General features: G+C 41.5%; 1 protein-coding gene across 1 annotated transcript in view; it reads left to right on the plus strand.

Moving 5' to 3' along the window:
- ABCC1 (ATP binding cassette subfamily C member 1) overlaps positions 1 to 22736 on the plus strand; it is a 46396-nt gene continuing 23660 nt past the window's right edge. The window contains exons 1-12 of the mRNA XM_054270789.1: positions 1 to 104; positions 10842 to 11018; positions 11751 to 11876; positions 13132 to 13269; positions 14369 to 14491; positions 15866 to 15927; positions 16756 to 16887; positions 17901 to 18128; positions 18788 to 18965; positions 19695 to 19856; positions 20527 to 20619; positions 21427 to 21630. Coding sequence (XP_054126764.1) covers positions 57 to 104; positions 10842 to 11018; positions 11751 to 11876; positions 13132 to 13269; positions 14369 to 14491; positions 15866 to 15927; positions 16756 to 16887; positions 17901 to 18128; positions 18788 to 18965; positions 19695 to 19856; positions 20527 to 20619; positions 21427 to 21630 — 1671 coding nt within the window. The 5' untranslated portion in view covers positions 1 to 56. The remainder of the gene's footprint in view (positions 105 to 10841; positions 11019 to 11750; positions 11877 to 13131; positions 13270 to 14368; positions 14492 to 15865; positions 15928 to 16755; positions 16888 to 17900; positions 18129 to 18787; positions 18966 to 19694; positions 19857 to 20526; positions 20620 to 21426; positions 21631 to 22736) is intronic.

Here is a 22736-nt window from a genome sequence, read left to right on the forward strand (position 1 = left end):
GAGCTGAGGACGGGAAAGCTCTGCCGCGGGAGCCCGCGGTCGCCTCGCCGCGCTCCATGGGGATCGAGAGCTTCTGCAGCGCGGACGCTTCCGAGCCCTTCTGGGTGAGCGGCGCCATGGGGCCGGGTCCGGCTCGGCTCGGCGGCGGCTGCCGGTGTCGGCACGGAGGGATGGCGGCGGGGAGCCGGGTGGGGCTTGGGTGGTGACGGAGCCCGAGGGGCTGCGCCCGGCAGCGGGGGAGCGGGAGCCGGCGGTGCAGCGCTCCCCGGCAGAGCGCGGGGGCTGCGGTGCGCCCCGGCCGTGCGGGGTGTGAGCTCCGGCGCGGAGCGGCCGCGGGCCGGCGGGGCCGGGCTGGGCCGTGCTGTGCCGGCCGCTCGTGGTCTCCGCCTGGGCGCGGTGTCCCCACGGCCGGGTCGCGGAGCGGCGCGCCTCGTGTGCGGGGCTTCCGGCAGGGAGATGCTTGGAGGGGAACTGGCCAGGGGGTGCCTGCCCGGCGCTGGGAACGAGCTCCGAGTGCCGGGACAGGGCTCTGCCCACGCGTTCGGCCGCTCGCTGCGTTCCTCGGGGCGTGCGGGTAACAACAATAACGGTGTCTGACGGCTGCCCGCACTCGAGAGCGGCTGGAGGAGGCACGGAGCAGCGCTTCCAGCAGCTCTATCGCACCTTTGTACGGCAGTATTTTGGCTCTTCCTTAGCGAAGAGTGGTGAGCGCAGGTGCTGTGCTGTGCTGTGCGTGACCTGGGCACAGGTGAGCGGTGCGGGCACGATGCGGTGCCTCTCGCTCGGCTCAGACTCGGGTTCCTGTGCGGGGACACGCCGGTCCTGGAGCAGCACCGGAGGCAAAATTCATCTCAGGAGCAAACTGGTTGTGTGTAGAAGGAGGTTGCGTGGAGGAAGGGAAGAGCTGGAAGTTAAGAAAATAAATCTGGAGTGAGAGCTACTGGAGTCAACATAAGAAGAGAACTACTTGTGTATTCATCAGATGTTTGCCAAATAGTTTTGAGCTAATGAGCTGCCTTAGTAGTGAAAAAATAAAACAGAATCAGATGTCTCAATAAATACCATTGTACTATTTATCTCAAGAACAATTAGGATATTACTGTGTAGATATCATTGTGTTAAAATCATCATGTTAAAATCATCAAGACTAAGACAATTAGTTTTTTCCAGCTGATCAAAAGTGACTCTGCTAATTTGCTTTTATATTGCTTATACTAATATCTCTTTTCTGCTATTTCTCAGGTTTCTCAGAACTGCCTTAACTATGAGTTGTCAATATACATATTTTTTTTCTCTTCCCTAGAATGAGACTTTTCATTTGAAGGGCTTAGGAGGATGCATGTTTCAGAATGAGTTTATGGAGAAACTGACTGGAGAGAGTAGTAGGATTGTGACAAAGAGCTGCCAGCTCATTCTTTGAGCTGTGAAATTGTAACATCAGGTAGGCACAAGAGAAGCTGTGTCACACATAGGAAGTTGGAAGCAACCAGTTTATATAGGATTTTTCACAGCAGATTCTTTTATTACTAAAACTGTTCTCATGTGTATTATAGCCATTTCTGGTATTTTTGTAAAAAACTACTCCATACATTTTTTTTCCACTAATTGCATTGATTCACAGTGTTTGGGATTTGACATCCTTCTCCAAATCACATGGAGTCTGCCTTTCATTTCTTGCAGCTAAAGATCCTGTGGGTGTGGTTGTTTGATTTCTGGGCTCTTCTGATCCTGCAGAAGAATAATTGTGCATTTGAGTGAGGGTTAGATGTGCCTGGAAAAAACTTCCTTCATGCTGACCTTGTCTTCACAAGTAACACTCTGTTTCCTCTTTGTTGCATCATTCCCAGTAGGGGATAGTAGAAATGCCAGTTTGGGTGCCTTTGGGTACTCTGGCTGCTGCTTTTTCTGACATTTCCATTATTGCTGCTCTTTAAAGCTGAAGCTGTAGTGGATTTTCAGAAATTGTCTAAGTATATGCAGAGTTTACTGGGCTTTTAGCTATGTCCTGTGGTTGAGCTGCTGTTCTTCCTGGCTCCTGGACTGCACTCTTGTGCTTCTCAGAGCTGGGTGATAGCTGGATACACAGTGGCGCATGTTATTGCATTCTTGTGGTGGCTGCATCAGCTGTTTTGGTCCTGGAGCCTTGTAGTGGAGCTGAGGGATTTCTGGCAAACTCTGCTTCAAGGAGATGATGTGTTTTCTGTCAAAGGTGATCCTGAGTTGTGGGCAGGTCAGTCTTAAATTGTGGGGGAGACTGTGGCTGAAAGGACCTAATGGACCCTTAAAACTGTGTGCTAATCTTCTTAGGCTTTACTGGCCAGGATTTTTCTTGTTTGCACGCCCAAGGAATGTTATTGTTGAAAGTTCTTGTCTGAGAATTAAACAGATTGGTTTTATTTAATACTTACTCTGCAAGGTCAGTAACCCAAGGAAGACTGCCATCTTCATGATGTTTTTTCCTTTCCTTTCTCACTGCCTCACCTCTGTGGCCCTACTTATTGCAGCACAGCAATAAGTTGTCCTGGGATTCCTGTTGGGAAGGGTGGGTGCTAACAAATCTTGTAGCTACTGCTCGACTCTAATTGCAATTCTACTGTTTCTAAGACCTACCTTTTACAACTTTCCCAAAACCCTCTGAATTTAAGGATTCCCACACTACTCAGTGTGTTAACTGTGCAATCAGATTTTACTGTATATAGTTCTTTTATAGAACTTTACTGCATCTTGCTTCCTTTAGACTCCCTTTTTGGACAAGTACAGTTAATCCTTGCTTGCTCTACCATCACTGAGTGTCTTGGAACACTTGGAACTATGGATGGAATATTCCATCCATTATATAAGAAAGGTACAGCTTGCAAGATGAAGTTACTATTTACTGATAGTTGATGACAATAAAAGCTTGAAAAAAGTAGTGCACTACTAGCATTCCAGTTCAGTGAATTTAAGGGCCTGTTCAAGCTGTAAAACTTTGTGACCTGACACACTGAGATGGCTTTGGCTGGTGTATCAGTGCTGTCTGAGCACAGCCTGCCTTGTTTCAATAGCAGCACACAGAGAGGCAGAGGTGAAGCAGGGTGAGGAGCACTGGTTCCAGGTAAGCAGGATAAATGTCCCAGCAGATGTAGAACTCGCTGTACACTCTGGCCTCCTGACCTGCCTGTCTGGAGATAGCAGCACATGCATAGTCTCAGTGCATGTGCATTTTGAAATAATCTGCTGGTTTTTCTTTGAATAAAATCTTTGTTTCAGTTTTTTTTTTCAGAGCTTGTAAACTCTGTGGTATCATGCTTAGAGAAGTCTTTTCATGTTTGAAATTGCTAAAGGAAGAGGTTAACAGTTTTTGTGATACTTTGGGATTTCAAACCTCACAGTAGGGTTTTATGAAAAAGAAGTGTGAAATATGCATCTGAAAATTTCGAGTTTCTTGTTAATACTTAGGGGAATGTGACATAAATGGTTTGTATAAATATAAGTTCCCATCGTGTTGTTCACAGGCAGACACTTTGTTTTTTTTAAGTTAATTTCAATAGAAGTTCTTTATTTCAGTGGAAATTTAGCAGAATTTTTTTCCAGTTTTTTAGTTGGGCTTTTTGTTGTTGAGAAATGATTGAAAGTGAGTAATTGCATTCACTCCTAGGAGAAAAGCAAGTTTTGAGATTCTCCGTTTGGTTTTGAAAATCCTGAAATGATTCAAGCTGTAAACCCTGGCCTGTTTCTTCCCGGTTTGTTCAGAAGCTTTTGTGAAGCTGCTTCACTGTTAGTAAAGAAGTGGTATCCACACACTGTGCCAGGTTTAGCTCTTTTTGTGTGAAAACAAACTACAGAAGAACAGACTGGGTGAGTGAAGGTGAGGCAGAGCCTCATACACAAAATCTAGGGACCAGCTGGGAGGGGTTGGGCTTTACTTCCTTTGCCATTGTGCAGAGTTCTGGCTGAGGCTTTTGGGCATGTTTGTCTGCCTAAATAAAAGTGTTTTCTTAGTGTTTGTCAAAGAGGTTTTGTATTTGGTTGACATTGTTGTAGTGGGAGAGATCCCTAATGTAGCTTGATAGAAATTTATTAAGAAAAAAAAAGTATTAATATTCTTTAATGCATTGCAGTTATTAACTGACATTTGTGAAGTGATACTGTGTGACACAAACAGCTGCTGTGCTTATGTTATTTATGAAGACACTGGTAGTTTTACCAAAATAGATTTCTGAAGAAAAACCAGTCTTCTTATGTAAGGAGCAAGTTCGTGAAGATCCGTGGCTGTCACACATCAGATAGGCAGCAAATTGGCACAGCTCTCGGAGCCCTGCAGCTCTTTGCTCTGCAAGATATGTCTTTAGTGCTGTTCAGTGTTTGTGGCAAGCTGGGGAGGGACTTGGAGGTGCTGTGGGAGGGTCCTGGGTGAGCCTGATAAAAGCCATGAGTTTAGTCTCTGCTGAAGAGTGTGCAGGTCACAAAATGCTCATATTCACTGACACAGGAAGGTCATATGTGCACAGCATTTGGAACAGAGGAGGAGCAGAGTGATAAACAAGGAAGCCTTTACACAAAATGGTGCTTTATGTGATTAACAGCAGATTGCATGATTCTCATGCCTTGGCTGTTGTGTTTTTTAGCAATGAAAGTCAGAGGGTTATTTGTCAGCTTTCTTCCATTTATGAACAAAGGTGCATAGAAATATGCATAGAAAATTTAAATGTGCTTAGAAAAATTAAACTTAGATTTAGATTTATTTCAAGATATCCCTTGATCTAGAATAGATCAATTTAAAGGAAAACCAGGGAAATTAAGCCTGATAATCTGTTGTTGATGGGGATTTTCTGAACAGATCACCTGCCTTTCTACAGCTGGCAATTCAGAATTGCTCAGAAATGTTAAATGAGGGAAAAAAGGTGGCAAAATGCCTGAGTAACTTGTGCCATTTCATGCAATCACAATGCAGTTTACATTGAACACTGAGCTATACTGGGAGCGAGTGAAGGTCAGCTGGGGTTGGCTGGAGTCACTCTGGGTCACATCTCTAAAAAGCCTCCTGCCGGGTACTGACCTTTACTTTTAATAGAGTCAGAATTCCTTGCATTACTGTTTTCTCACTCTTTGCACCTGTGCTACCTTCAGATACAGTTTATCCCAACTTAATCTGTTACCTTAGTCCCTTGGTAGGATTATTTCCCAGGTGTGTTCAGACTTCTCAGTGGTCTGAACTCAAGGTACAAGCTGTTGCATTATTGAGCAGAAGCTGCTGTGTTTGGTGCAAGAAGGAGATGAGAGCAGGAATCTTTTTCTTGTATCCTTTTACTTAACAGTGATTTCAGTGAAAAACTTTGCAGAAAGGTAAAAATCCTTAGGTTCTGAAACTAGAAGTGGTAAATATTTTGTTGTCAAGTGGCCAAATGTTTTGTTGTGGTACTTGCAGATATGGCAGGGTATGGAAATGCAGTGTCTGTAGAGAGAGGCTAAATTTTAATTTTGCAAGTTCTAATAGAATCTGTTATATGTTTCTCTAACACAAAAAATAGCCATAGTTTGGTGGCTTTTAGCTTCTTTGTTTTCAAAGCTCAGCTCCTGTAAATTGCCACAGCTGCAGGTGCTCCTTTCTTTGGCAGTTTGTTAGCACCTGCTTCTTATTTTAGGCTAAAGGGTATAAAAAAGGCAAAATGTGCTTTTTTTCCTTGGAATTGAACACAGTTCTAGCTGATGCAGTGGTTTCTATAATAAAGGATCTCACCTTTTTGTAAATATTAGGGAAGACTCATGTGTGGATTTGGGACAAAGAGGTACAGACACCTGATTTAACTTCAGGACCAGTTATTGGAAGATAGAGGCTTTTCCTTGTCTGTGTTAACAAGTCAAATCTGCATTATGTAAGTAATTACTGTTGAGAACTTAAACCATTAATACCATGTATAACTTGCTAAAACCATTTCTAATAGAAAACATTATGAAAAATTAAGGGCATTTTCTTGTCACTGGAAACACTGGTGTTTCCCCCCCCTAATATTCTTTATATACATATTCTTTATATAGATAAAAAAATTTAGGACCCTTGTTTATTATGTGGTTATTATATTTTTTAACTTTTCCACCTCTTGCTCTAACAATCTTGTCTTTGACAACATTAAGATACTTCAAGAATAAGCTTAGGTCTCAGAATTTGAAGTGAAGGAGAGGCATGGTGTCTTCCCTTTTCAGAGGTCTCAGTCTGCACATGGTATTTTGGGAAGCTGGGCTGGAAAACTTTTGTAGGGATTCTGGAGTACTTTTCTTGTACAAATATCTGTTGCTTGTCTTACCAATTTGTCATTCCCTGTGATGTGGGCTGAGCAGAGCAGATCTGATGCTGGTGAGGATTGTCCATGATCATTGTGATTGTTTAGGCTCCATTCTAAACCGGAGCCTCAGCACAGGTTTCACATCTGACTCCAAAACATGAATGGCAGAACAAAGATGGCATATCAGGTATCAGGGACTTTTTTAAAGCAAGGTCAGGGCTCCTTTAAAGCAACCTAAAAGAGAGAGGTCCTGTTCTGCACTTCCCTTACCCCCTCCCCCTTGTGCACTGATGCAGCCTCTCTGAAGATGAAGGCTGAGCAGATCTGCCAAATCTCCTGTCTGGGGAGAGGCAGGAAATTTGCTGTCCTAGATAGGTGCCGTGAGGCCATTGCCTTTTAGCCTACACTGAGAGAGAGAGTGCTTCAGTCAGCTCATGGTTTTATAGGTGCTACACCGGGACATTTTTCAACCCTGTATCTAAAGCTGGCAGATTGTAAGACTTCCAATTTCAGTGGGAAAGTGATGATCCTATTATAATGAAAGTTGTCAGCTGCAATTACAGTGATAGTGCGTGAGAAAGCTAATTACTTTCAGTCAGCTAAATGTAAACATTGCATTAAACAGAAAGTCTTTTTTATTGTTGGGGAGATAAGATTGAGAAACTTTATCTTGGTATTACAAGGGAAGTGGTTCTTCTGTGGGTGATATTGAAGAAGTGGGTACACAGTGTCAGTGTCAAGCTCCATTTGGGGGAACAAGTGTTTACCATGATGTTAAGATTCCAGTGTGGTTTTGTAATTTCATTTTTTACATAGCTGTGTGCTAATGTTTTAAGTCACTTTTCAGTCACAATTTGGTCCATGCAGGTGGATTTAACACTGTGGCTGGCAGCCTGCATCTCTAGCACACTTGCACACAGCAGGCACGAAACCAAGCAATTTGGGTCTCTCCATTTCTGACAGTGAGAATTCTAGAATGTGCTGTGGGTCAAGTGGGATTATTGGTGTGAGAACAAGCAACCCCTGGCTGTTCATTTTCCAGCCTTTCCTGCTGCCAGGAGAGGCAGCCAGCCCCAAATGCTGATATTCCTCAGATTAGCCATCCAGGAGGCATACAACTGTCCTTGGCCTGTCTTCCCCCAGCAAAGGCACAATAACTGGCTTTTGTGTTGCAACTTTGTCTTACAGTTCTACTGCCAATGCTTTTATCTTGCCTGTTCCTGAAATTTTAGACAGGAGTTAGTATAGCTCCTTATTTTCCTTGCACTGTTAAGTAAGTGGTTTACCTGTGAATGGATCAGTTTGATTCTGGGGAATGCCAAGCATTTTTGTGCCCCTCTTGTAGGCAGAGGGTTTCATTTTCAGATGTGATAGGAAGCTTTTTTGTGCCATGAGAGAAAAAATGCTACAGGGAACTAGAACTGTGGACTGGTATTTTTGAACCATAGTGCTGATGATAGAAATGAAAACTGAGAAATAGGTCAGGTAAAATTAAAAATACTCATCTGCTGTTCTGGGAAACTTTAAAATTGTTAAGGAATTTTTGAAAAGAAAAGAAAAACCAACCTGAAACTATTTAACATCTGAGTTACGGTTCTTCTGGACTGCACTTAGACTAAGCGAACAGTGTATCTCTCCCAACATCTAGCAAGAAAGGAACGAGGATCAGAATGATTCTTCTCCAGTGGGTTCCTGCAGTCACAGCTTGAAATGAAGGCTGCTTCCAGATTATACAGTCTAATAGCTGTAGACTTTACCTTGTTTTTTCCTTCTCTTCCTCTATGGCAGGAGGCTGCTAGTTTGTGTAGGCCTTCAGTGGTTGTATCTCTGCCATTTGATGTGACTTTGCAATGGGTCAGAATGAAAATGGTTAATCTTTGAGTTGAGAAAAATGGAGTAATTTCATGTTTTAGTACAGCTTGCTAAAACAATGTTTCTAAAACTTGAGTCAGAAAAAAAAGTCATTAATTTGCTAATTAATGTCTGTTAAATAAAAAGGTCTGCTTCAGTGAGTGTTTCTGCATTTTGTTTGTGATGGAAAAAGCCAAAACTGAATCTGGGTTTATGTAAAGCAAAGGAGAAGCATGTACTTTCCACTGGCACAACTAGTCTAGACTTGTGTAACTGAACCTGTCATTTGAATGTGAATGCATGCTGGTTTCATGATGAGAGTGACACGTTTTCCAGCTGCAGTGGAACCTCCTGAAGCTGTGGTGTCCTCCCTGCAGAACCCATCCTTTTGTAATGGATTGGGCTCCTCTTGATGGTGATCCCAGCTGGGCTCAGGCTGAGAGCTGCTGCTGCTGTGTCCTGAGACATCTCCCCGCTCGGTGTGTCCCCGCTCGGTGTGTCCCCGCTCGGTGTGTCCCCGCTCGGTGTGTCCCTGCAGTGCCCCAGTGCCTCTGGGCTGGGGTTAACGGGGACCCTCCCGTGGCTGCTGTCACTGTGGGAGCTGTGACCCCTCACATGTGGCCCTGTGAGCACATGGGGTGCCCAGAGCAAGGGTGGGTCTGCCCTCTGCTCCTGTCTGTGCTACACAGCTGAGGGGATCAGCAGGGAAATGCTGCTGTGTCTCTTCATGTGTTCCTTGCCTCTTGCCACCTGAAATGAATGTGAAATGGAAGTGGCTTCTGCATCTCCCCCGTGTGTTGCCATTTCTTTTGTACAGAGAAGTGTTTTTAAAGCTGAGCATGTGCCTACTTGATAGCAGCAGCTTCTGGATGAAATCCTGGAAACATATGAAAGAGAGAATTGATGTTGCTGTTAAATTCTAGCAGTAGTCTTGCCCAAAATTGCCCACTTGTCCCATCTTTCTGTTCTGAACACTGAAGTACCATTGCATTGTACACTCTTGCCTTTTATGCAGAAACAAACACCTCCAGATGATAACTTGTAAAATGAAAGTCAAATGGAAGGTTGCATGTTTTTAGAATATCCTCCAGCCAGTGTGCATAGCAGTCATGTATACAGCACTACTTGCTCTTATTTTGCCACGTGGCAGTGACCTGCCCTGACCTTGCTGGTATTTGCCAGATTAATTTTATAGAAAGCATTTACAAACAGGGAGAAAGAAGTTAACAGCTTTCTAAAGGGTGTGTAGATCTCCTGAAGTTTATTCAATAAAAATATGTCAGTGCTTTTGTTTGTTCCTTGTAAAGCTGATTGCATCTGGTTGGTTTACTTGTGTAATCTTATAACTATCTTAATTTGTGAATTGTAAACTGTTCTGCAGAGTCAAGAACCTTGAGACTTAGCCGAAAGCATTTGTGTGGTGGCTAAATGTAAGGATGACTCAGCTGAAATTCCTGATGAGTTAAGCAGTCAGGAAACTCAGTAAGCTGTGGCTGGCCACAGATCTCACAGCCACTGCCTTGTCACGAACAGCTTGTGACCCCTCCACAGGCACAGTCAGACATAACTGGGCATTCTTGTGTTCTGCCAGTGTTAATGCCCTGGAATTGCCTCAGAGATTTTCTAAAAATGAAAAATTAAAAATGATACATAGTGCAAAGGATTTTTAGAGTGCTGTGGAATTAGAGGAGAAAAATATCACTGAGTGTCCTGTGTATGCTGTCTGTTGTATCAGGTCCTAGATTCTGATAGAAATTGAGGGAAATGGGGAAAGAAAATGTATCTTATATCCCTCTTTAGATCTATGTTCTCTTTGTAATTGTGTTTGAAGCTGTTTATTCAGTGGAACATGGGGACAAACAAGGATCAAAGTGTGATGATTTGGGCAGTGGGATCTGCTTTCAGCTTTGATGTTGTAATAGAGGGAACAGGCACTACAGCTCCTTTTGGGTCTGTTTCCTCATCTATAAAATATGGATGATGGCACCTGTTTCAGTGGCCAGCTCAGGCTTTTACAAAGGAGTAGGATTACTGACATTATGTCCCAGTAGTGGTACTGGTGTTTTGTGTAGTGTAAGCTGTGCAACTGCCTGAAAAAATGCTTTGCCACTGAAAAGTTAACACTACAGTCAACAAGCCTTTGGGCATGGGACTGCTGCTCTTGGCTCAGTGACTTTTAAACAGAAGCCTGGGAGCAATGCTTTGGCTGTTGAATATTGCAGTCCATCTACAGCTGCAATGTTGTGCATTGCATTATTTATTCTGTTGGAGAGTCAAAAATCTACAGCACTTGAGAAAAATGGTAAGTTTTCAGCAAGGTCAATGACTTAAAGGTAAAATTTGCTGCAAGAGATTTTTCCTAACTTAGAACAATCATAAATATGGTATGAAAGCTCATGTTACTACTAAATAGTCTGTCATTGTAGTAGTCCTTGTGCCAGTAATAAAATGTCATGGTTTTATTACTGTGAGCATCAGTTTTGGTTTGATTGTGTGGTGATTTACCTTGGGCTTGAAAATTATGTAGAGAGAAGTAAGAAAACATTGTATTATGTCAATTTCCATCCTCTTCTTATTGAGGAGGAAACAAGATACAAGGGTGAGCCTTTTACTTGGTTCTCTGCCTTGTTGTTGTGGATTTTTTATGCTGAGTCCCCGTTTCTGATTGTCAAATACTGAAGTTCAGTGTTGGCTTTCTCTGTAACTTAGCCTGTTTTCTTGCCCCAGGATTGGAATCTGACATGGCACACAGAAGATCCAGACTTCACCCTGTGCTTTCAGAACACAGTCCTGGTGTGGATCCCTTGCATTTACCTGTGGCTCTGCTTCCCAGTGTACTCGCTGTACCTTCGCTGGCATGACAGGGGCTACATCCAGGTGTCCAACCTGAACAAAGCCAAAACGGTGAGTGTCCCTGAAACCTCAGCTCAGCAGCCTGCCCTGCAAAGTGCAGCCTCTTTTCAGCCCTGTTCTAGCATCAGTCTTGACCTGTGTGCATGCTTCAGGGGTAACTTATTGTTCTGCTTGTGTTTGATTGCCCAGCCTTTCCTGTTTCCTTTGCCCTTTTATCAGACTTTCTGAAAGTTACCCTGGCACAGCAGCAAACATGCAAATCCTTTTGAAGAGCAGTTGGAGAAGACTGCTTTAAGGCAACTCAATCTCAAAGCCCTTATTTCTATCATAGAAAGAATTTATTATCCTGTCAGCTTCTTAAGTTACACACCATACATTTCTAGAGCTGCTGCAGTGTTCCATTCCACTTCTATTGTGAAATAGGTACTTAATGTTTTTGGTTTTTTTCTTCCCTATAGAATAAGTGCAAAGTTTTAAGAAGGGTTGTAATAACATGGTATATTGGAGAGATTTTTTTTCTCTGCAGTCTCTTATTCAGGAGACCAGCTTTCTGCTTCATGATAGACCGAATTACATGCAATTAAAAACCAGTAAACTTTTTTCTTCTAGTAGGAATTCAATAATTAAAGCCAAATTGCTTTTTTTTTGTGCATGTGGTAGAATTGCCCAAATGATATGATCTGATTATGACTCCTGCTAATACATAAGATCTAGTGTTCATGTATATATTGTGCTGCATTATCTTTGTGAACTGATGTATTAAAGGCACTTTTTTTATTGCAGGCTTTGGGCTTAATACTGTGGATAGTCTGCTGGGCAGACCTTTTCTACTCTTTCTGGGAAAGAAGTCAAAATATTTTTCGAGCTCCATTTTTTCTCATTAGCCCTACACTATTGGGTATAACAATGGTAAGTTCTCCTACACAGCTCCTGTCCATGCAAAGCTGTAAGCAATAACACCATCTCTGTGCTATTCACAGTGCTGTAACCCTTTGAGCTGCAGCCTTTATTTACAGGCTTACTCTGTAGTTGAGCTGTGAAATGTTGACTCTGAAATGTTCTTTCTTTTAATAAAAAAAGAGAAAAATCAGACTCTCACTGAACACTCTATCTGTGCTCAGTGTGTATCTGTGTGTTGCACATCAGCACACAAGGCAGTTTCAGTTGTCTTATTTTGGTAGGCCTGAGCTAGCATCCATTGAATAGTTTGGCTCAGACATTGGGTAGAGGAATCAACTCAAGAGAGCTGATTCAACCTGGATAATACAAACCCCTGAACCTGGGGGAGATTGTGGAAGTATTTCCTTACAAACTGTCACATAACATTCATGGGTGTGTTGTCTTTGTTACTCTTGAGGGCACAGTGGAAAGCCTTGAAAGCCACAAGTCTGACAGGTGTCCCCAGCTGCCTCCTTTGACCTGGGTGTGCTGGGGTTTTCTGCTTTCGCATCAATATCTCTGCATTTCAAGGCAGATGCCTTGCTCTTCATTTGCTGTCAGTTGCCTTAGGTTTGTTACAGAGTTGGAATGATTAAACATGATGCTCATGGGGACACCACAACCCCAACAACAACAACAAAAAATCCCCAAACAGCCCTCAAACATACTGACAAATGCAAGAGCTGTTAAGTAGTTTGTGGTCATTTAATAATGCAACTGTCAAGCTTTTGTCAGGCTGATTGAAAATGCTTGTCGCAGTAATAAGGGAGATGTTGAGCTTCCTAAAGGACTCTGAAAACACACAAAATACAGAAATAGACTAATTCTTGGTTGGTGTTGTGTGGTGTTATGACTTGTTTGGAAAAAATCTATTTATTTTAAAAAGAGGTAGTCAGGAAATGCCTTAATTCCATGTTGATTTGTGATATAGAACCAGAAAAGTAAAGAAGTAAAGGTTGGCAGTACTTTTGTATATGTGAATGTCTATTTCTATTTAATGCATATTCCTTTTTCCTTTTTTGTCTACTCCTTATCTTTACTGATACAGAGAATTTCCTATTTAAATGTATTTTTTAATTACACTTTAAATTTCAGGGATTTAGAAGGTCTGGGAGATACTGGGTTAGAAATGTTAAATAAGCAGATTTTAGCACAGTACCTTTTACATGTGCATAACACTGTAAAACTTAATTTGTGAATATATTTTCATTTTATTTATCTACAGTTGCTGGCCACATTTTTAATACAATATGAAAGAATAAAAGGAGTCCAGTCTTCTGGTGTAATGACAATTTTCTGGTTCATCTCATTGTTATGTGCCACAATTATTTTTATATCCAAAATAAAACATGCCTTAAATTGGGTAAGTGACTTTTAGTCTCATTCAGTTGAAAATGATGCCCGATGCTGCAGTGATAGAATAGTTGCTTGGCAATTACACCAGTCAAATCAGTTAATGATTCATTTAGTGTACCTGCTTTCCTTGGGTTGTAACAGCAAGGGAAGCAGGAATTACTGTCTTCTGTTTTGAAATGCTCATGAAATTCAGAGTGATTTTAACTGCAGCAGCAGTTGCCAAGAGAATTGGGCTGGCTGTTGGGGAAAGCGTCTGCTCGAGGGCTCTCAAATTCTCTGTAATCTTTGCTATCAAGCTGCTTGGGCTGGGTGTTTGTCACCTTCCTGTTGACTGAGCAGTGGATTTCCTGAAACACTTTGTTCAGTGCTGCTGTGGTCTCACCTGCTTGGACAAAATCAAAGTGAAATATTTTTATGCCTGTTTGTCCCTGTAGTAAGACCACCTCAAGTATCAGACTAATTGTGGAGCTGCTTGAAAATGGCATTTTTATTTCTTGAAACGTTTAAGCTGCATTGGCAATTTTGAGAACTTTCACCCAGCTTTTGTCTTGAGCTGCTGGGAATGGGATTTTGCTGGGGGTGTGTCCCCGTCTGTACCTGTGCTTTGATTTCTGTGGCTTATGTGTATGCATCAGTCCCAGTCTTAAAAACTGAAAGAACCTCTGAATTTTGCACTCAGTAGAACAAAGTGTAATGTAAATTCTGCTCTCTGTAATTTTTTCAATTCTGAGAATTAAAAAATTTGCTTTCAATACTCCTTGCTACCCAGTGCATAAATGTCTTGCTTCTGTAAGGAATACACTGACTTCAAATTTGGGCGGTGTTGGCACAAACCATGTGTTAAAGAGAACTTTTTACATAAGAAATAATGCTTGTATTTTAATGGTAATGACTGAATAAAAATAAATGTGTCTTTGACATCCTCTCCCCTCTCATTACCTTCCCTATACCAAAATAGACATTGACTTTAATTTGCATGAGGGGGTGAGTAGTGTAGCACTAAGTTTCAGAACTTACAGTAAGGAGCTGTTTTCTGTTTAATCATAACATGTTAATTAAAACAAATTCCTCAAGCCTTCTAACTGGAATATGTCCTTCCTTTGCAGGGTGGTGAGGATCCATTTCGTTATGCCACCTTCTGTATCTACTTTGTCCTGGTATTAGTAGAGCTCATCCTGTGTTGTTTTCCAGAGCAACCACCTTTGTTTTCTGAAACAGTAAATGATCCTGTGAGTGAGTCTGTACAGAGTGCCAAGTATCATATGTGCAATATTCTGTGTATTGAGGCTTCAGGGCCATAGTTTCCAAGATGATAAATAATTAAAATTCTGCTTTTTATGTGGTGATGCAAAAGAAGCCCATAACATGCAAAACTGGGGGAAGAGAAGGGCTGGATGTGAGAAAAAGCACAAAAATACAGTTGCCCTTGTTGCTGAATAGAATTCCTGAAGGATAAGTTCTACGTATTTATATTCAGTAGTGCTGCTGGCAGTCAGTGGGAGATGGTGATTTGAAATGCTGTGCTCCTGGTTATCTGATATGTTCAGCAGGCAGTAGCATGCGGATTCACTTTCATTTGAACACAGGGAAGAATTTAGACCTGGAAAGATTTTCAACTTGGGCAGATGTGTTTGATTTCTGTTTTTATCACTCTTGTGTCAAGTAAAGATTTAACCAGCTCAGACACAAGAGCAGCTAATGCTAGAAGGTGCATTGGATGTAGATATTTAATTTTACCTAGACATGATCTGTTTGGCTTGTGTTCTTAACTGTATGTATGAGCCTTTATGGCATGAAATTCCAGCTTTATACAAGGTCTGATTCTGGTGTGATGGCAGTTCAGTGGCACTGACTGATGAAGGAAGGTGTGAAATGTGTGAGGAGGGAATAAATACTGCCTTTGTAACTGTGGAAAGGGTCCATGGGCACTTCCTGAGTGCCACAGGTACCTTCCCCAGCAGTGTCCTGGTGCCAGGGTGCTCTGCCTGGCCATGGCAGTCTGTGTCTGTGTGCCTGGGAGGGGGAGCAGATTGCTGAGTCTTTGGATCCTCTTCATCTTTTGGTTCTTTTCATCTCATTCAGGGGTTAAATATATGTGACAGGATACTGTGGGTGTGAGGAAACCTTTTGTTTGATCATGGTTGGAATAATTACAAGGTGCTTTGAGACCACAGTGATTTGTTTTTCTGTCCTGAGTATTTCTAGGTATTTAGAATGTCTTCAGGAAACAGGGCAGACCTCAAATTTTAACCTTTCATTTTGTTGGGAAAACCAGCAAAGAAGTCATGTTAGTTAGCTTTAAATTCTGCTTTATGCCCTTTTACCAAATATTTCCAAACCAGAAATTCCTCCAGCTGTTTGTTGTGCTGTTGATGTGGAGCACTCTTGGTTGAGCACTGCTGTTCTGTGTCCCTGGTGCAGCCTGCTGACAGCCCTGAGGCTGGGCTTGTGTTTGCTCTCAGCAGCATGAATGGCAAGTTTTAGTCATGTGAAAAAAATACTGTAGACAACAGGAATTTCAAAAACATCTTTTCTGCTTTGCTGGTTTCTTTTGGCCCTGCAGTCATTTTGTGTGTGGATTGATTTCTTTTTCTCTCCTTTAGAATCCATGTCCAGAGTTCAGTGCTTCTTTCCTCTCCAGAATCACATTCTGGTGGATCACTGGGTAAGATCAAGCTGTTGCATAAATCACCAGTTCAAGACAGATGGCACTTTGGGGTCCTGCTGTCAGAGCTAAATTAGCAATAATCATGCAACAATAATTATGATTGGTTGTTTTGTAGATACCTTAAAATTTTAAAAAGCTTGATTAATACTTTTTAAACTTCCTTTGTAGGGTCTTTGTAATTTTAAATCTTGCCAGTCTGTATTTAATATGTTTGAAGGAATATAATAAAAAAAAATCCTTGGGAAATATAAGAAAGGAGAAATTGTCTGCTGTATTTAGAAACTAAGGCATTGAAAACTATTACATCTTTTTGTCCAATAGGCTCTTTTTTTCCCATTAACTTAATTCTCCTTATGCTGTATGATTTGTGAGTTAAATCACAGAAGCATGTAAAATAATATTGGTGTGTAGTTGTGGCTGATACTTGGCCAGAGTTCCAACAGAAAGCTAGATGAAAGAAGTTGCTTTGTGAAATTAAAGGCTAATAAAGATTTTGAAACTTGCTAGGCATGGGAATATTAATTGCCTGGCTGATTTTCAAATGAGATCACTTCATCCTTTCTTTTATTTTCCCTGGAATTTGAATTCAGCGGCATATCCTGGCTCCTTAGCTGTTTTGGTGTCTAGTTCTCCCAGTAAAGAAAGGAGGATGTATGTTTTAGCATCTGGACCTGTGTTGCTGCAGGCACTAATGCTTGCTTGCATCTTTGTGCAGAGCTGGCTTGTTCTGGGGCTGGATGCAGCTGTATCTATAGATCTGTCTCTATATAAACACAAATATTTCTGGTGCTCTTAAATTTATATTGCTGATTCCTTCTCATGCAGGCTGATGATTCAGGGTTATCGGAGCCCTTTGGAAGCCAAGGATTTGTGGTCATTAAATAAAGAGGACAAATCAGAGGAAATAGTGCCAGGTTTGGCTAGAAACTGGGCAAAAGAGTGGTCAAAGACCAAGAGGTAAGTTCAGTTACCCTGGCTTTCAGTTCTGCCAAGACACAGAGGTTTAAGAGCTCAAGTGACTCAGCCTCTGCTTAGAGGTGTTAGTTGTTTGTTACCAAATCTGCTTTTGTAAGGCTGCCCCTCTTTGTCCTTGGGTGCTCAGAGAGCTGGAACCAAGTGGGGCATTTTTTTCTTCTTTATGAAGAGCTGCATCGACTTTCTCTTCATCTTTCATGATCCAAAACTCATTACTGTGACTTTTGATGTGTGGTTTTCCCCTGGGCAGGGAGTGTTTGCACACAAACTTCTGCTGTGTGATTTAGGAGCTTGGGCTCCCTCTGTAGTTGGCAAAGCCTCAGGAGGGTAGTTCAGGGTGTCAAAGTGAGCAGCTTATTCCTTTCTTTTGACTATATAGGGAGTCTGAGCATCTCAGCCAGATGACTAAAATTAGAAAGCCTGCATGCCTGTGGTCCCCATCCTACTTTCATCATCCTTGGCTGCAGCAAATAGGAGCACCTTTTCATTGAAGGGAAATGGTGTGCTTGCTCACACAGTGTGTTTTACATCCAGCTTGTCCTCAGAAGTTCAGAGCATGCAGTTTAGCATAAGCCAGATGTAATAAAAGAATGCGTTCGGTCCATTGGGGATGTCTTGGCATTAACCTGGCTTCAGTCTGTTAACTCTGGTGGGACAGTGGAGTGTTGGTTTTGATGAAAGTTCAGCACAATGGGTTCTAGGATAATAATGTCCTCTGCTCTTCAAGCTTATGAGTTACAGCTCTATTCCTCATTCCCCAGGGCAGGCTTAAGGGAGAGATTTCCAGGAATGTTACCTGTCCAAACAAAGAACCGTTTCTGAGCAGCCAGTTCATTTAGTTGTTGTATGATTAAATACATTTGACAGTAAAACTCAGTTCAGCTGTTAAGAATCACAATAAGCAGCTCATTTACATGTCATTTGTACAGGGAACCTTTTTCCAGTTGGCTTTATGCTTGAATAAAGGCTACATTCTCTACCTGATCTTTTTTCAGGCAACCACCAAACATGTTATATGTGCCCAAAAAGCAGCAAAAATCAGGGGACTCAAATGGTGATGTGACAGAAGAGGTTGAAGCTTTGATTATAAAACCATCTCAGAAGAGCTCTGAAGCATCTTTATTCAAGGTCTTATATAAAACCTTTGGACCATATTTTCTCATGAGCTTCCTTTTTAAAGCTGCACATGATCTCTTGATGTTTGCAGGCCCGGAAATTCTGAAGTAAGACCTTATATTTTTTATTGTATTAAATGTATGGGGACAGGTTTTAAGACATGCTGGTATTTCACTCCCCAAACTGCTTTGCCTTCAGCTGATACAATGAGGAAGAGATGTCATAAAAGGGAGCAAACATGATTTCAGTCCATTGGTTTTCAGATTACAACATCATGCAATAAATGTTTAACTTCTTTTCCTTTTCAGCACTGGGAAGGCAGAGCAGGAGCACAATCAGCTGTAGCAGGAGAGTTTGTTCAGTGCTAACCTGTAATTATTCTGTGCCTACACATCAGAGTATGAGGTTCCACAGATTGCTGAGGAGCTGGGAGGGTTGTGTTGCTTTGAGCTGAGAAGTAAAGGAGCTGCAGGTGGTTGTGTTTCAGCTGCAGGGGCTATGAGGCTTCTCAGTGTAGCCCAAGAGAATGCTGTACATGTGAGCTATGTGATACTTCATGTTTCAGACTGGTACCTTGAGGAGGGAGTGATCTATGCTCATACCAAGTGATCTCCAGTTTCTAAGAAGTTTGCTGAAGTGTTTTGTCTAAGTTTGGTACTTCAGGTGCTTGCATGACCTGTGCAATGTTTGGGATAACCCAAGGCTGCAACCATGACATTTGGTTTTGTTTTCCATCTGTCAAGAGAACTCATTTCTCTCTCCACAGATTGCTGCTCAACTTTGTAAACAACAAGGCTGCCCCAAACTGGCAGGGCTACTTTTATACCGTACTGCTGTTTGTCTGTGCCTGTCTTCAGACTCTGATCCTTCACCAGTATTTTCATATTTGCTTTGTAACTGGAATGAGGCTCAAAACAGCCATTGTTGGTGTAATTTATAGAAAGGTAGGTGTTCTTTAAATATGTAACAATGCTGTGGCTACAAATATGCTATATCTGTGACTGTGAGAATGCATCACTTAAGTCTGAGTAATAAGATAGGAGACTCTGGTATGCTGATTCCTAACTCCTAATAGAAATAAGAGCATGTCTAATTTATAAATAAAAGCCTTTAAGCCTGGGCAGTTTTCTAATTCACTGCTTAACATTCTTCTTCTCACTGCCAAGTAAGAAAACTTTCCTCTTTTAGAGTTGGGGTGTGCATTGCTTCAGTTGGTGCAAAAATTAAAGATGCATCTACATGTACAGCTTCCTTTGGGATTTACCAGCAGTGCCATCTTAGAATAAGCTGGAACATTTTAGAAAGCTGTGAACTGATAGCTGTGTGTGAGGAAAAGGTGTCACAAGAAGTGGAGATTCCACTTACACTAAAACAAAAATAAGTAACAAACCAAGTAAACAATACCCCCAAGCAATAAACTAACCAGCCCATACCCCAAAGTTTGCTTATTGACTTTAATTCTATATTAGCTTAAACCCAGCTGATTGATTCAAACTGTACAACTTGCATTTTGCAGGATGTACAGGGTGAACAGAATATGAAGGAGGAAAATTATTACTTGTGATTTAAAAGATGCAGTTGTGTAAAGCACTTGACTTCTGTGGATAAAATACAAATTACTAAGTCTGTCCTCATGTTGTTTTAATTGTTTTTGTTTTTTTACCTGCATGTAGGCACTTGTTATCACAAATTCTGCTAGGAAGACTTCTACTGTGGGTGAGATAGTGAATCTGATGTCTGTGGATGCTCAGAGATTCATGGACTTGGCTACCTACATCAACATGATCTGGTCTGCCCCTCTGCAGGTGATACTGGCACTGTACCTGCTGTGGAGGGTGAGCACTGTGTGTTGTTCCTTGTGTTGGCTTTGGCACTGTGCTGCTTCCCTGATTCTGTGCCCACACACACCTGTTGTTCAGCCCACTGGAGCAGTGAGGAGAAAGTGCTGTATATTAGGAAGCCATTCAGAGCTGCTTTTGTCACTGCTGTCAGGAGGGAAGGCAGGAGGTTCTGAATTTGCACACCTGAGTTCATATGGGGAGGATGCAGAGGGAAACTATTATCTTTGGGGGGGACTGCAGCACCTGGAGGATCTCACTTGTCCCTTGATTTAAGTAAAAGTGGTCTTGGCTCTGTGCTCAGAGTAACATTTGAGATGATGCTGTTTCTGGTTCACACAGCACTGGGCTGACTCTTCAGAAGTCAGACAAATCAGCAAAAAGTGTTAAGTGTATATTTGTGTTAAAACATATGTGTGTGTAGAGATATATTTGGAGAGATTGATCTGTATGTACTTCTACATGAGGGCTATATATATATATATATATGTTTGTTTAAAGAGTCAAAGTATATAGATATTAACCTAAGCCTCCACTTGATCCTTCTCTTCTTCTCCCAAGCTGAAAACCTAATTCAGAATGATTTTCTGTAATGTATGCAGTGATTTGAGCCAATATTTAAAAAAAAATTAGTTTGAATAAATGCTTACAATGATGTAATTTTCAGAATTTAGGTCCTTCAGTGCTGGCAGGTGTGGGTGTCATGATCCTTCTGGTTCCAATAAATGCTGTGATGGCAATGAAGACAAAAACCTATCAGGTTAGCATCTCTATAGAGTGCTTTTAAGAAACATCTATTCTTTGACTTGTTCCTGGAGGATTTTCCTTATTTTTTTTCCCATCCCTCTAACTAGCCCTTAAAAAATGAAAAGGAAAGAAAGGTCAGAGGTGTTGTGTATTCTGAATAAACAAACCCATGTATTTTTCAGCCTTACAGCTTATCTTTATGTAATGGTCTAAAAACCTGCAGTAGTGAAGACCAAGGTAGCACTTCAGACAGCTTCATGGGATGTCCATTGATTGAATTATTAGCAATTAGTTCAGTTTTTAACTTGCCTTAAAACTAAAGTGCAAAAGTAAACTGCTGTCTGCCTAATGAACCTAATGGCCATGAATGAAATATTCATGTTTCCAGGATGTGTTTGTTTCCTGGAGAGATGAAGAAGAAAAAAGCCATTGATAGTGCTGAAAATAAAGCAAAATTAAGTTTGGTCTAAGGTTAGAAGCCAGCTGCACATCTTACACTGGTTTATTTTTAACTGCATATTGTACCTGAATCTCAGGGCTCCCTGTTGCAGGGTTAATCACATTTAAACCAGTGCCACACTTGTGCTGATCTTGCTTTGGATTTGTAGTTACATGAAGCATTCTTTTAATTGGTTTAAAACATCTTGTTAATTCTGCATATTTGTTTGTTCAGATAGTATCTCAGATTTCCTGCTTGGGAAGCAAGTAAGCTTTTGATGATAATGAGGTAAATTTGCCATTGCAAAATAGAAAGCTCAGAACTTTGAGGTTCTGCCAAGTATTGTGCTCTGTTAATTATTTTTTGCAATGTTGTTTTTAGGTGGCTCAAATGAAGAGCAAAGACAACAGAATTAAGCTGATGAATGAAATTCTCAATGGGATTAAAGTTCTGAAACTTTATGCTTGGGAATTAGCCTTTAAAGAGAAGGTATTAGAGATCAGACAGAAAGAACTCAAAGTCCTAAAAAAATCTGCTTACCTTGCTGCAATGGCAACCTTCACTTGGGTTTGTGCTCCGTTTTTGGTAAGTGAAACAAATCTAGAAGTCTTCTCTCCTTTTTGGGATTGTGCTTTCCAAGGCAGCACTTGAGGACTTCTTTTGATTTTGTTTTTTAATGAGTTAAGCCAAAATGCCCTCCAGAATGGGGGTCCTTGGACACTTAGGAGTCCACTTCTCTGTGGAAGGGCACTACTGTTTTGTTTGAAACTCACTAACAGCCAGGTTGGATGTGTTCTAGAAGTTAATGTCCAAGTATTGGAAAATAAAAACCTCCTCTGCATCCCCTCCTGTTTTTAGTAGAGTACTTGAGGAATCTCAGATGAAATGTATGGTCAGATATAGGAGAATAAAAAAATCCCTTATTTCAGTGTGTTTCTGAGCAGCAGCAGGTCCTTCCACAAGAGCTCCTGGCTGAATGGGGTGTTGGGCTCCAGGAGTGCCTCTGGCTGGGATTCTCCCAGCATCTGTGTAAGAACCATGTGCAAAAGGCAAAGCCATTGTGTGGCCTGAGATGGCTTCAAATTCTTACTTAAAAAAAAATAAAAATCCATGATATGCCAAACATCTCTCCTGTGTTTGTGTTTAGCTTATATTTCAAGTAATGCAAGGGAGAGAAGAGTGAGATCACATCAAAATGGCTTCAGGCCCTATTAGAACGAGGGGCCATTGCTCTTGTCTGCAGGAACAATTAAAAGCCATGACTACATTAGGATAAAATATGTGCTGTTCCAGTTGGAGGTGTTTAAGTGTACTTTCCAGTCTCAGATTCCTTCCCTGCAAACATTTTTAGTGTTTACATTATGCTCGGGGCGTGATGAAAGGCAGAGAAGCGTCAGCCGCATTCTTGAGTGAATGCTTTTCTAAAAGAAGTCTGGGATTATCTGAATATAAATACATTATTAAATGAAATTTCTAAATTAAACCCTGCAGGTGGACTCCCCAGTGCTGATGGTGGAGCCTGGGGGGGCAGACTGGTGTGATGTCCCAGCACACACAGGGTGTGTGGCACTGGCTCTGCGGGGGCACAACCCGGAGGGCAGGGCTGCTCTTCAGCATCTTGTTGCTTGGATTTTTGGAGGTTTTTTTGTATGTTTTGATTAAAAAAAAAAAAAAATTATTGCCTGTTGGGA

This window comes from Melozone crissalis, unplaced genomic scaffold (genome assembly GCF_028551555.1).
Source record: "Melozone crissalis strain CALT ecotype California unplaced genomic scaffold, PUWL_Pcris_2 ptg000012l_1, whole genome shotgun sequence".
NCBI classification, from domain to species: Eukaryota; Metazoa; Chordata; class Aves; order Passeriformes; family Passerellidae; genus Melozone; species Melozone crissalis.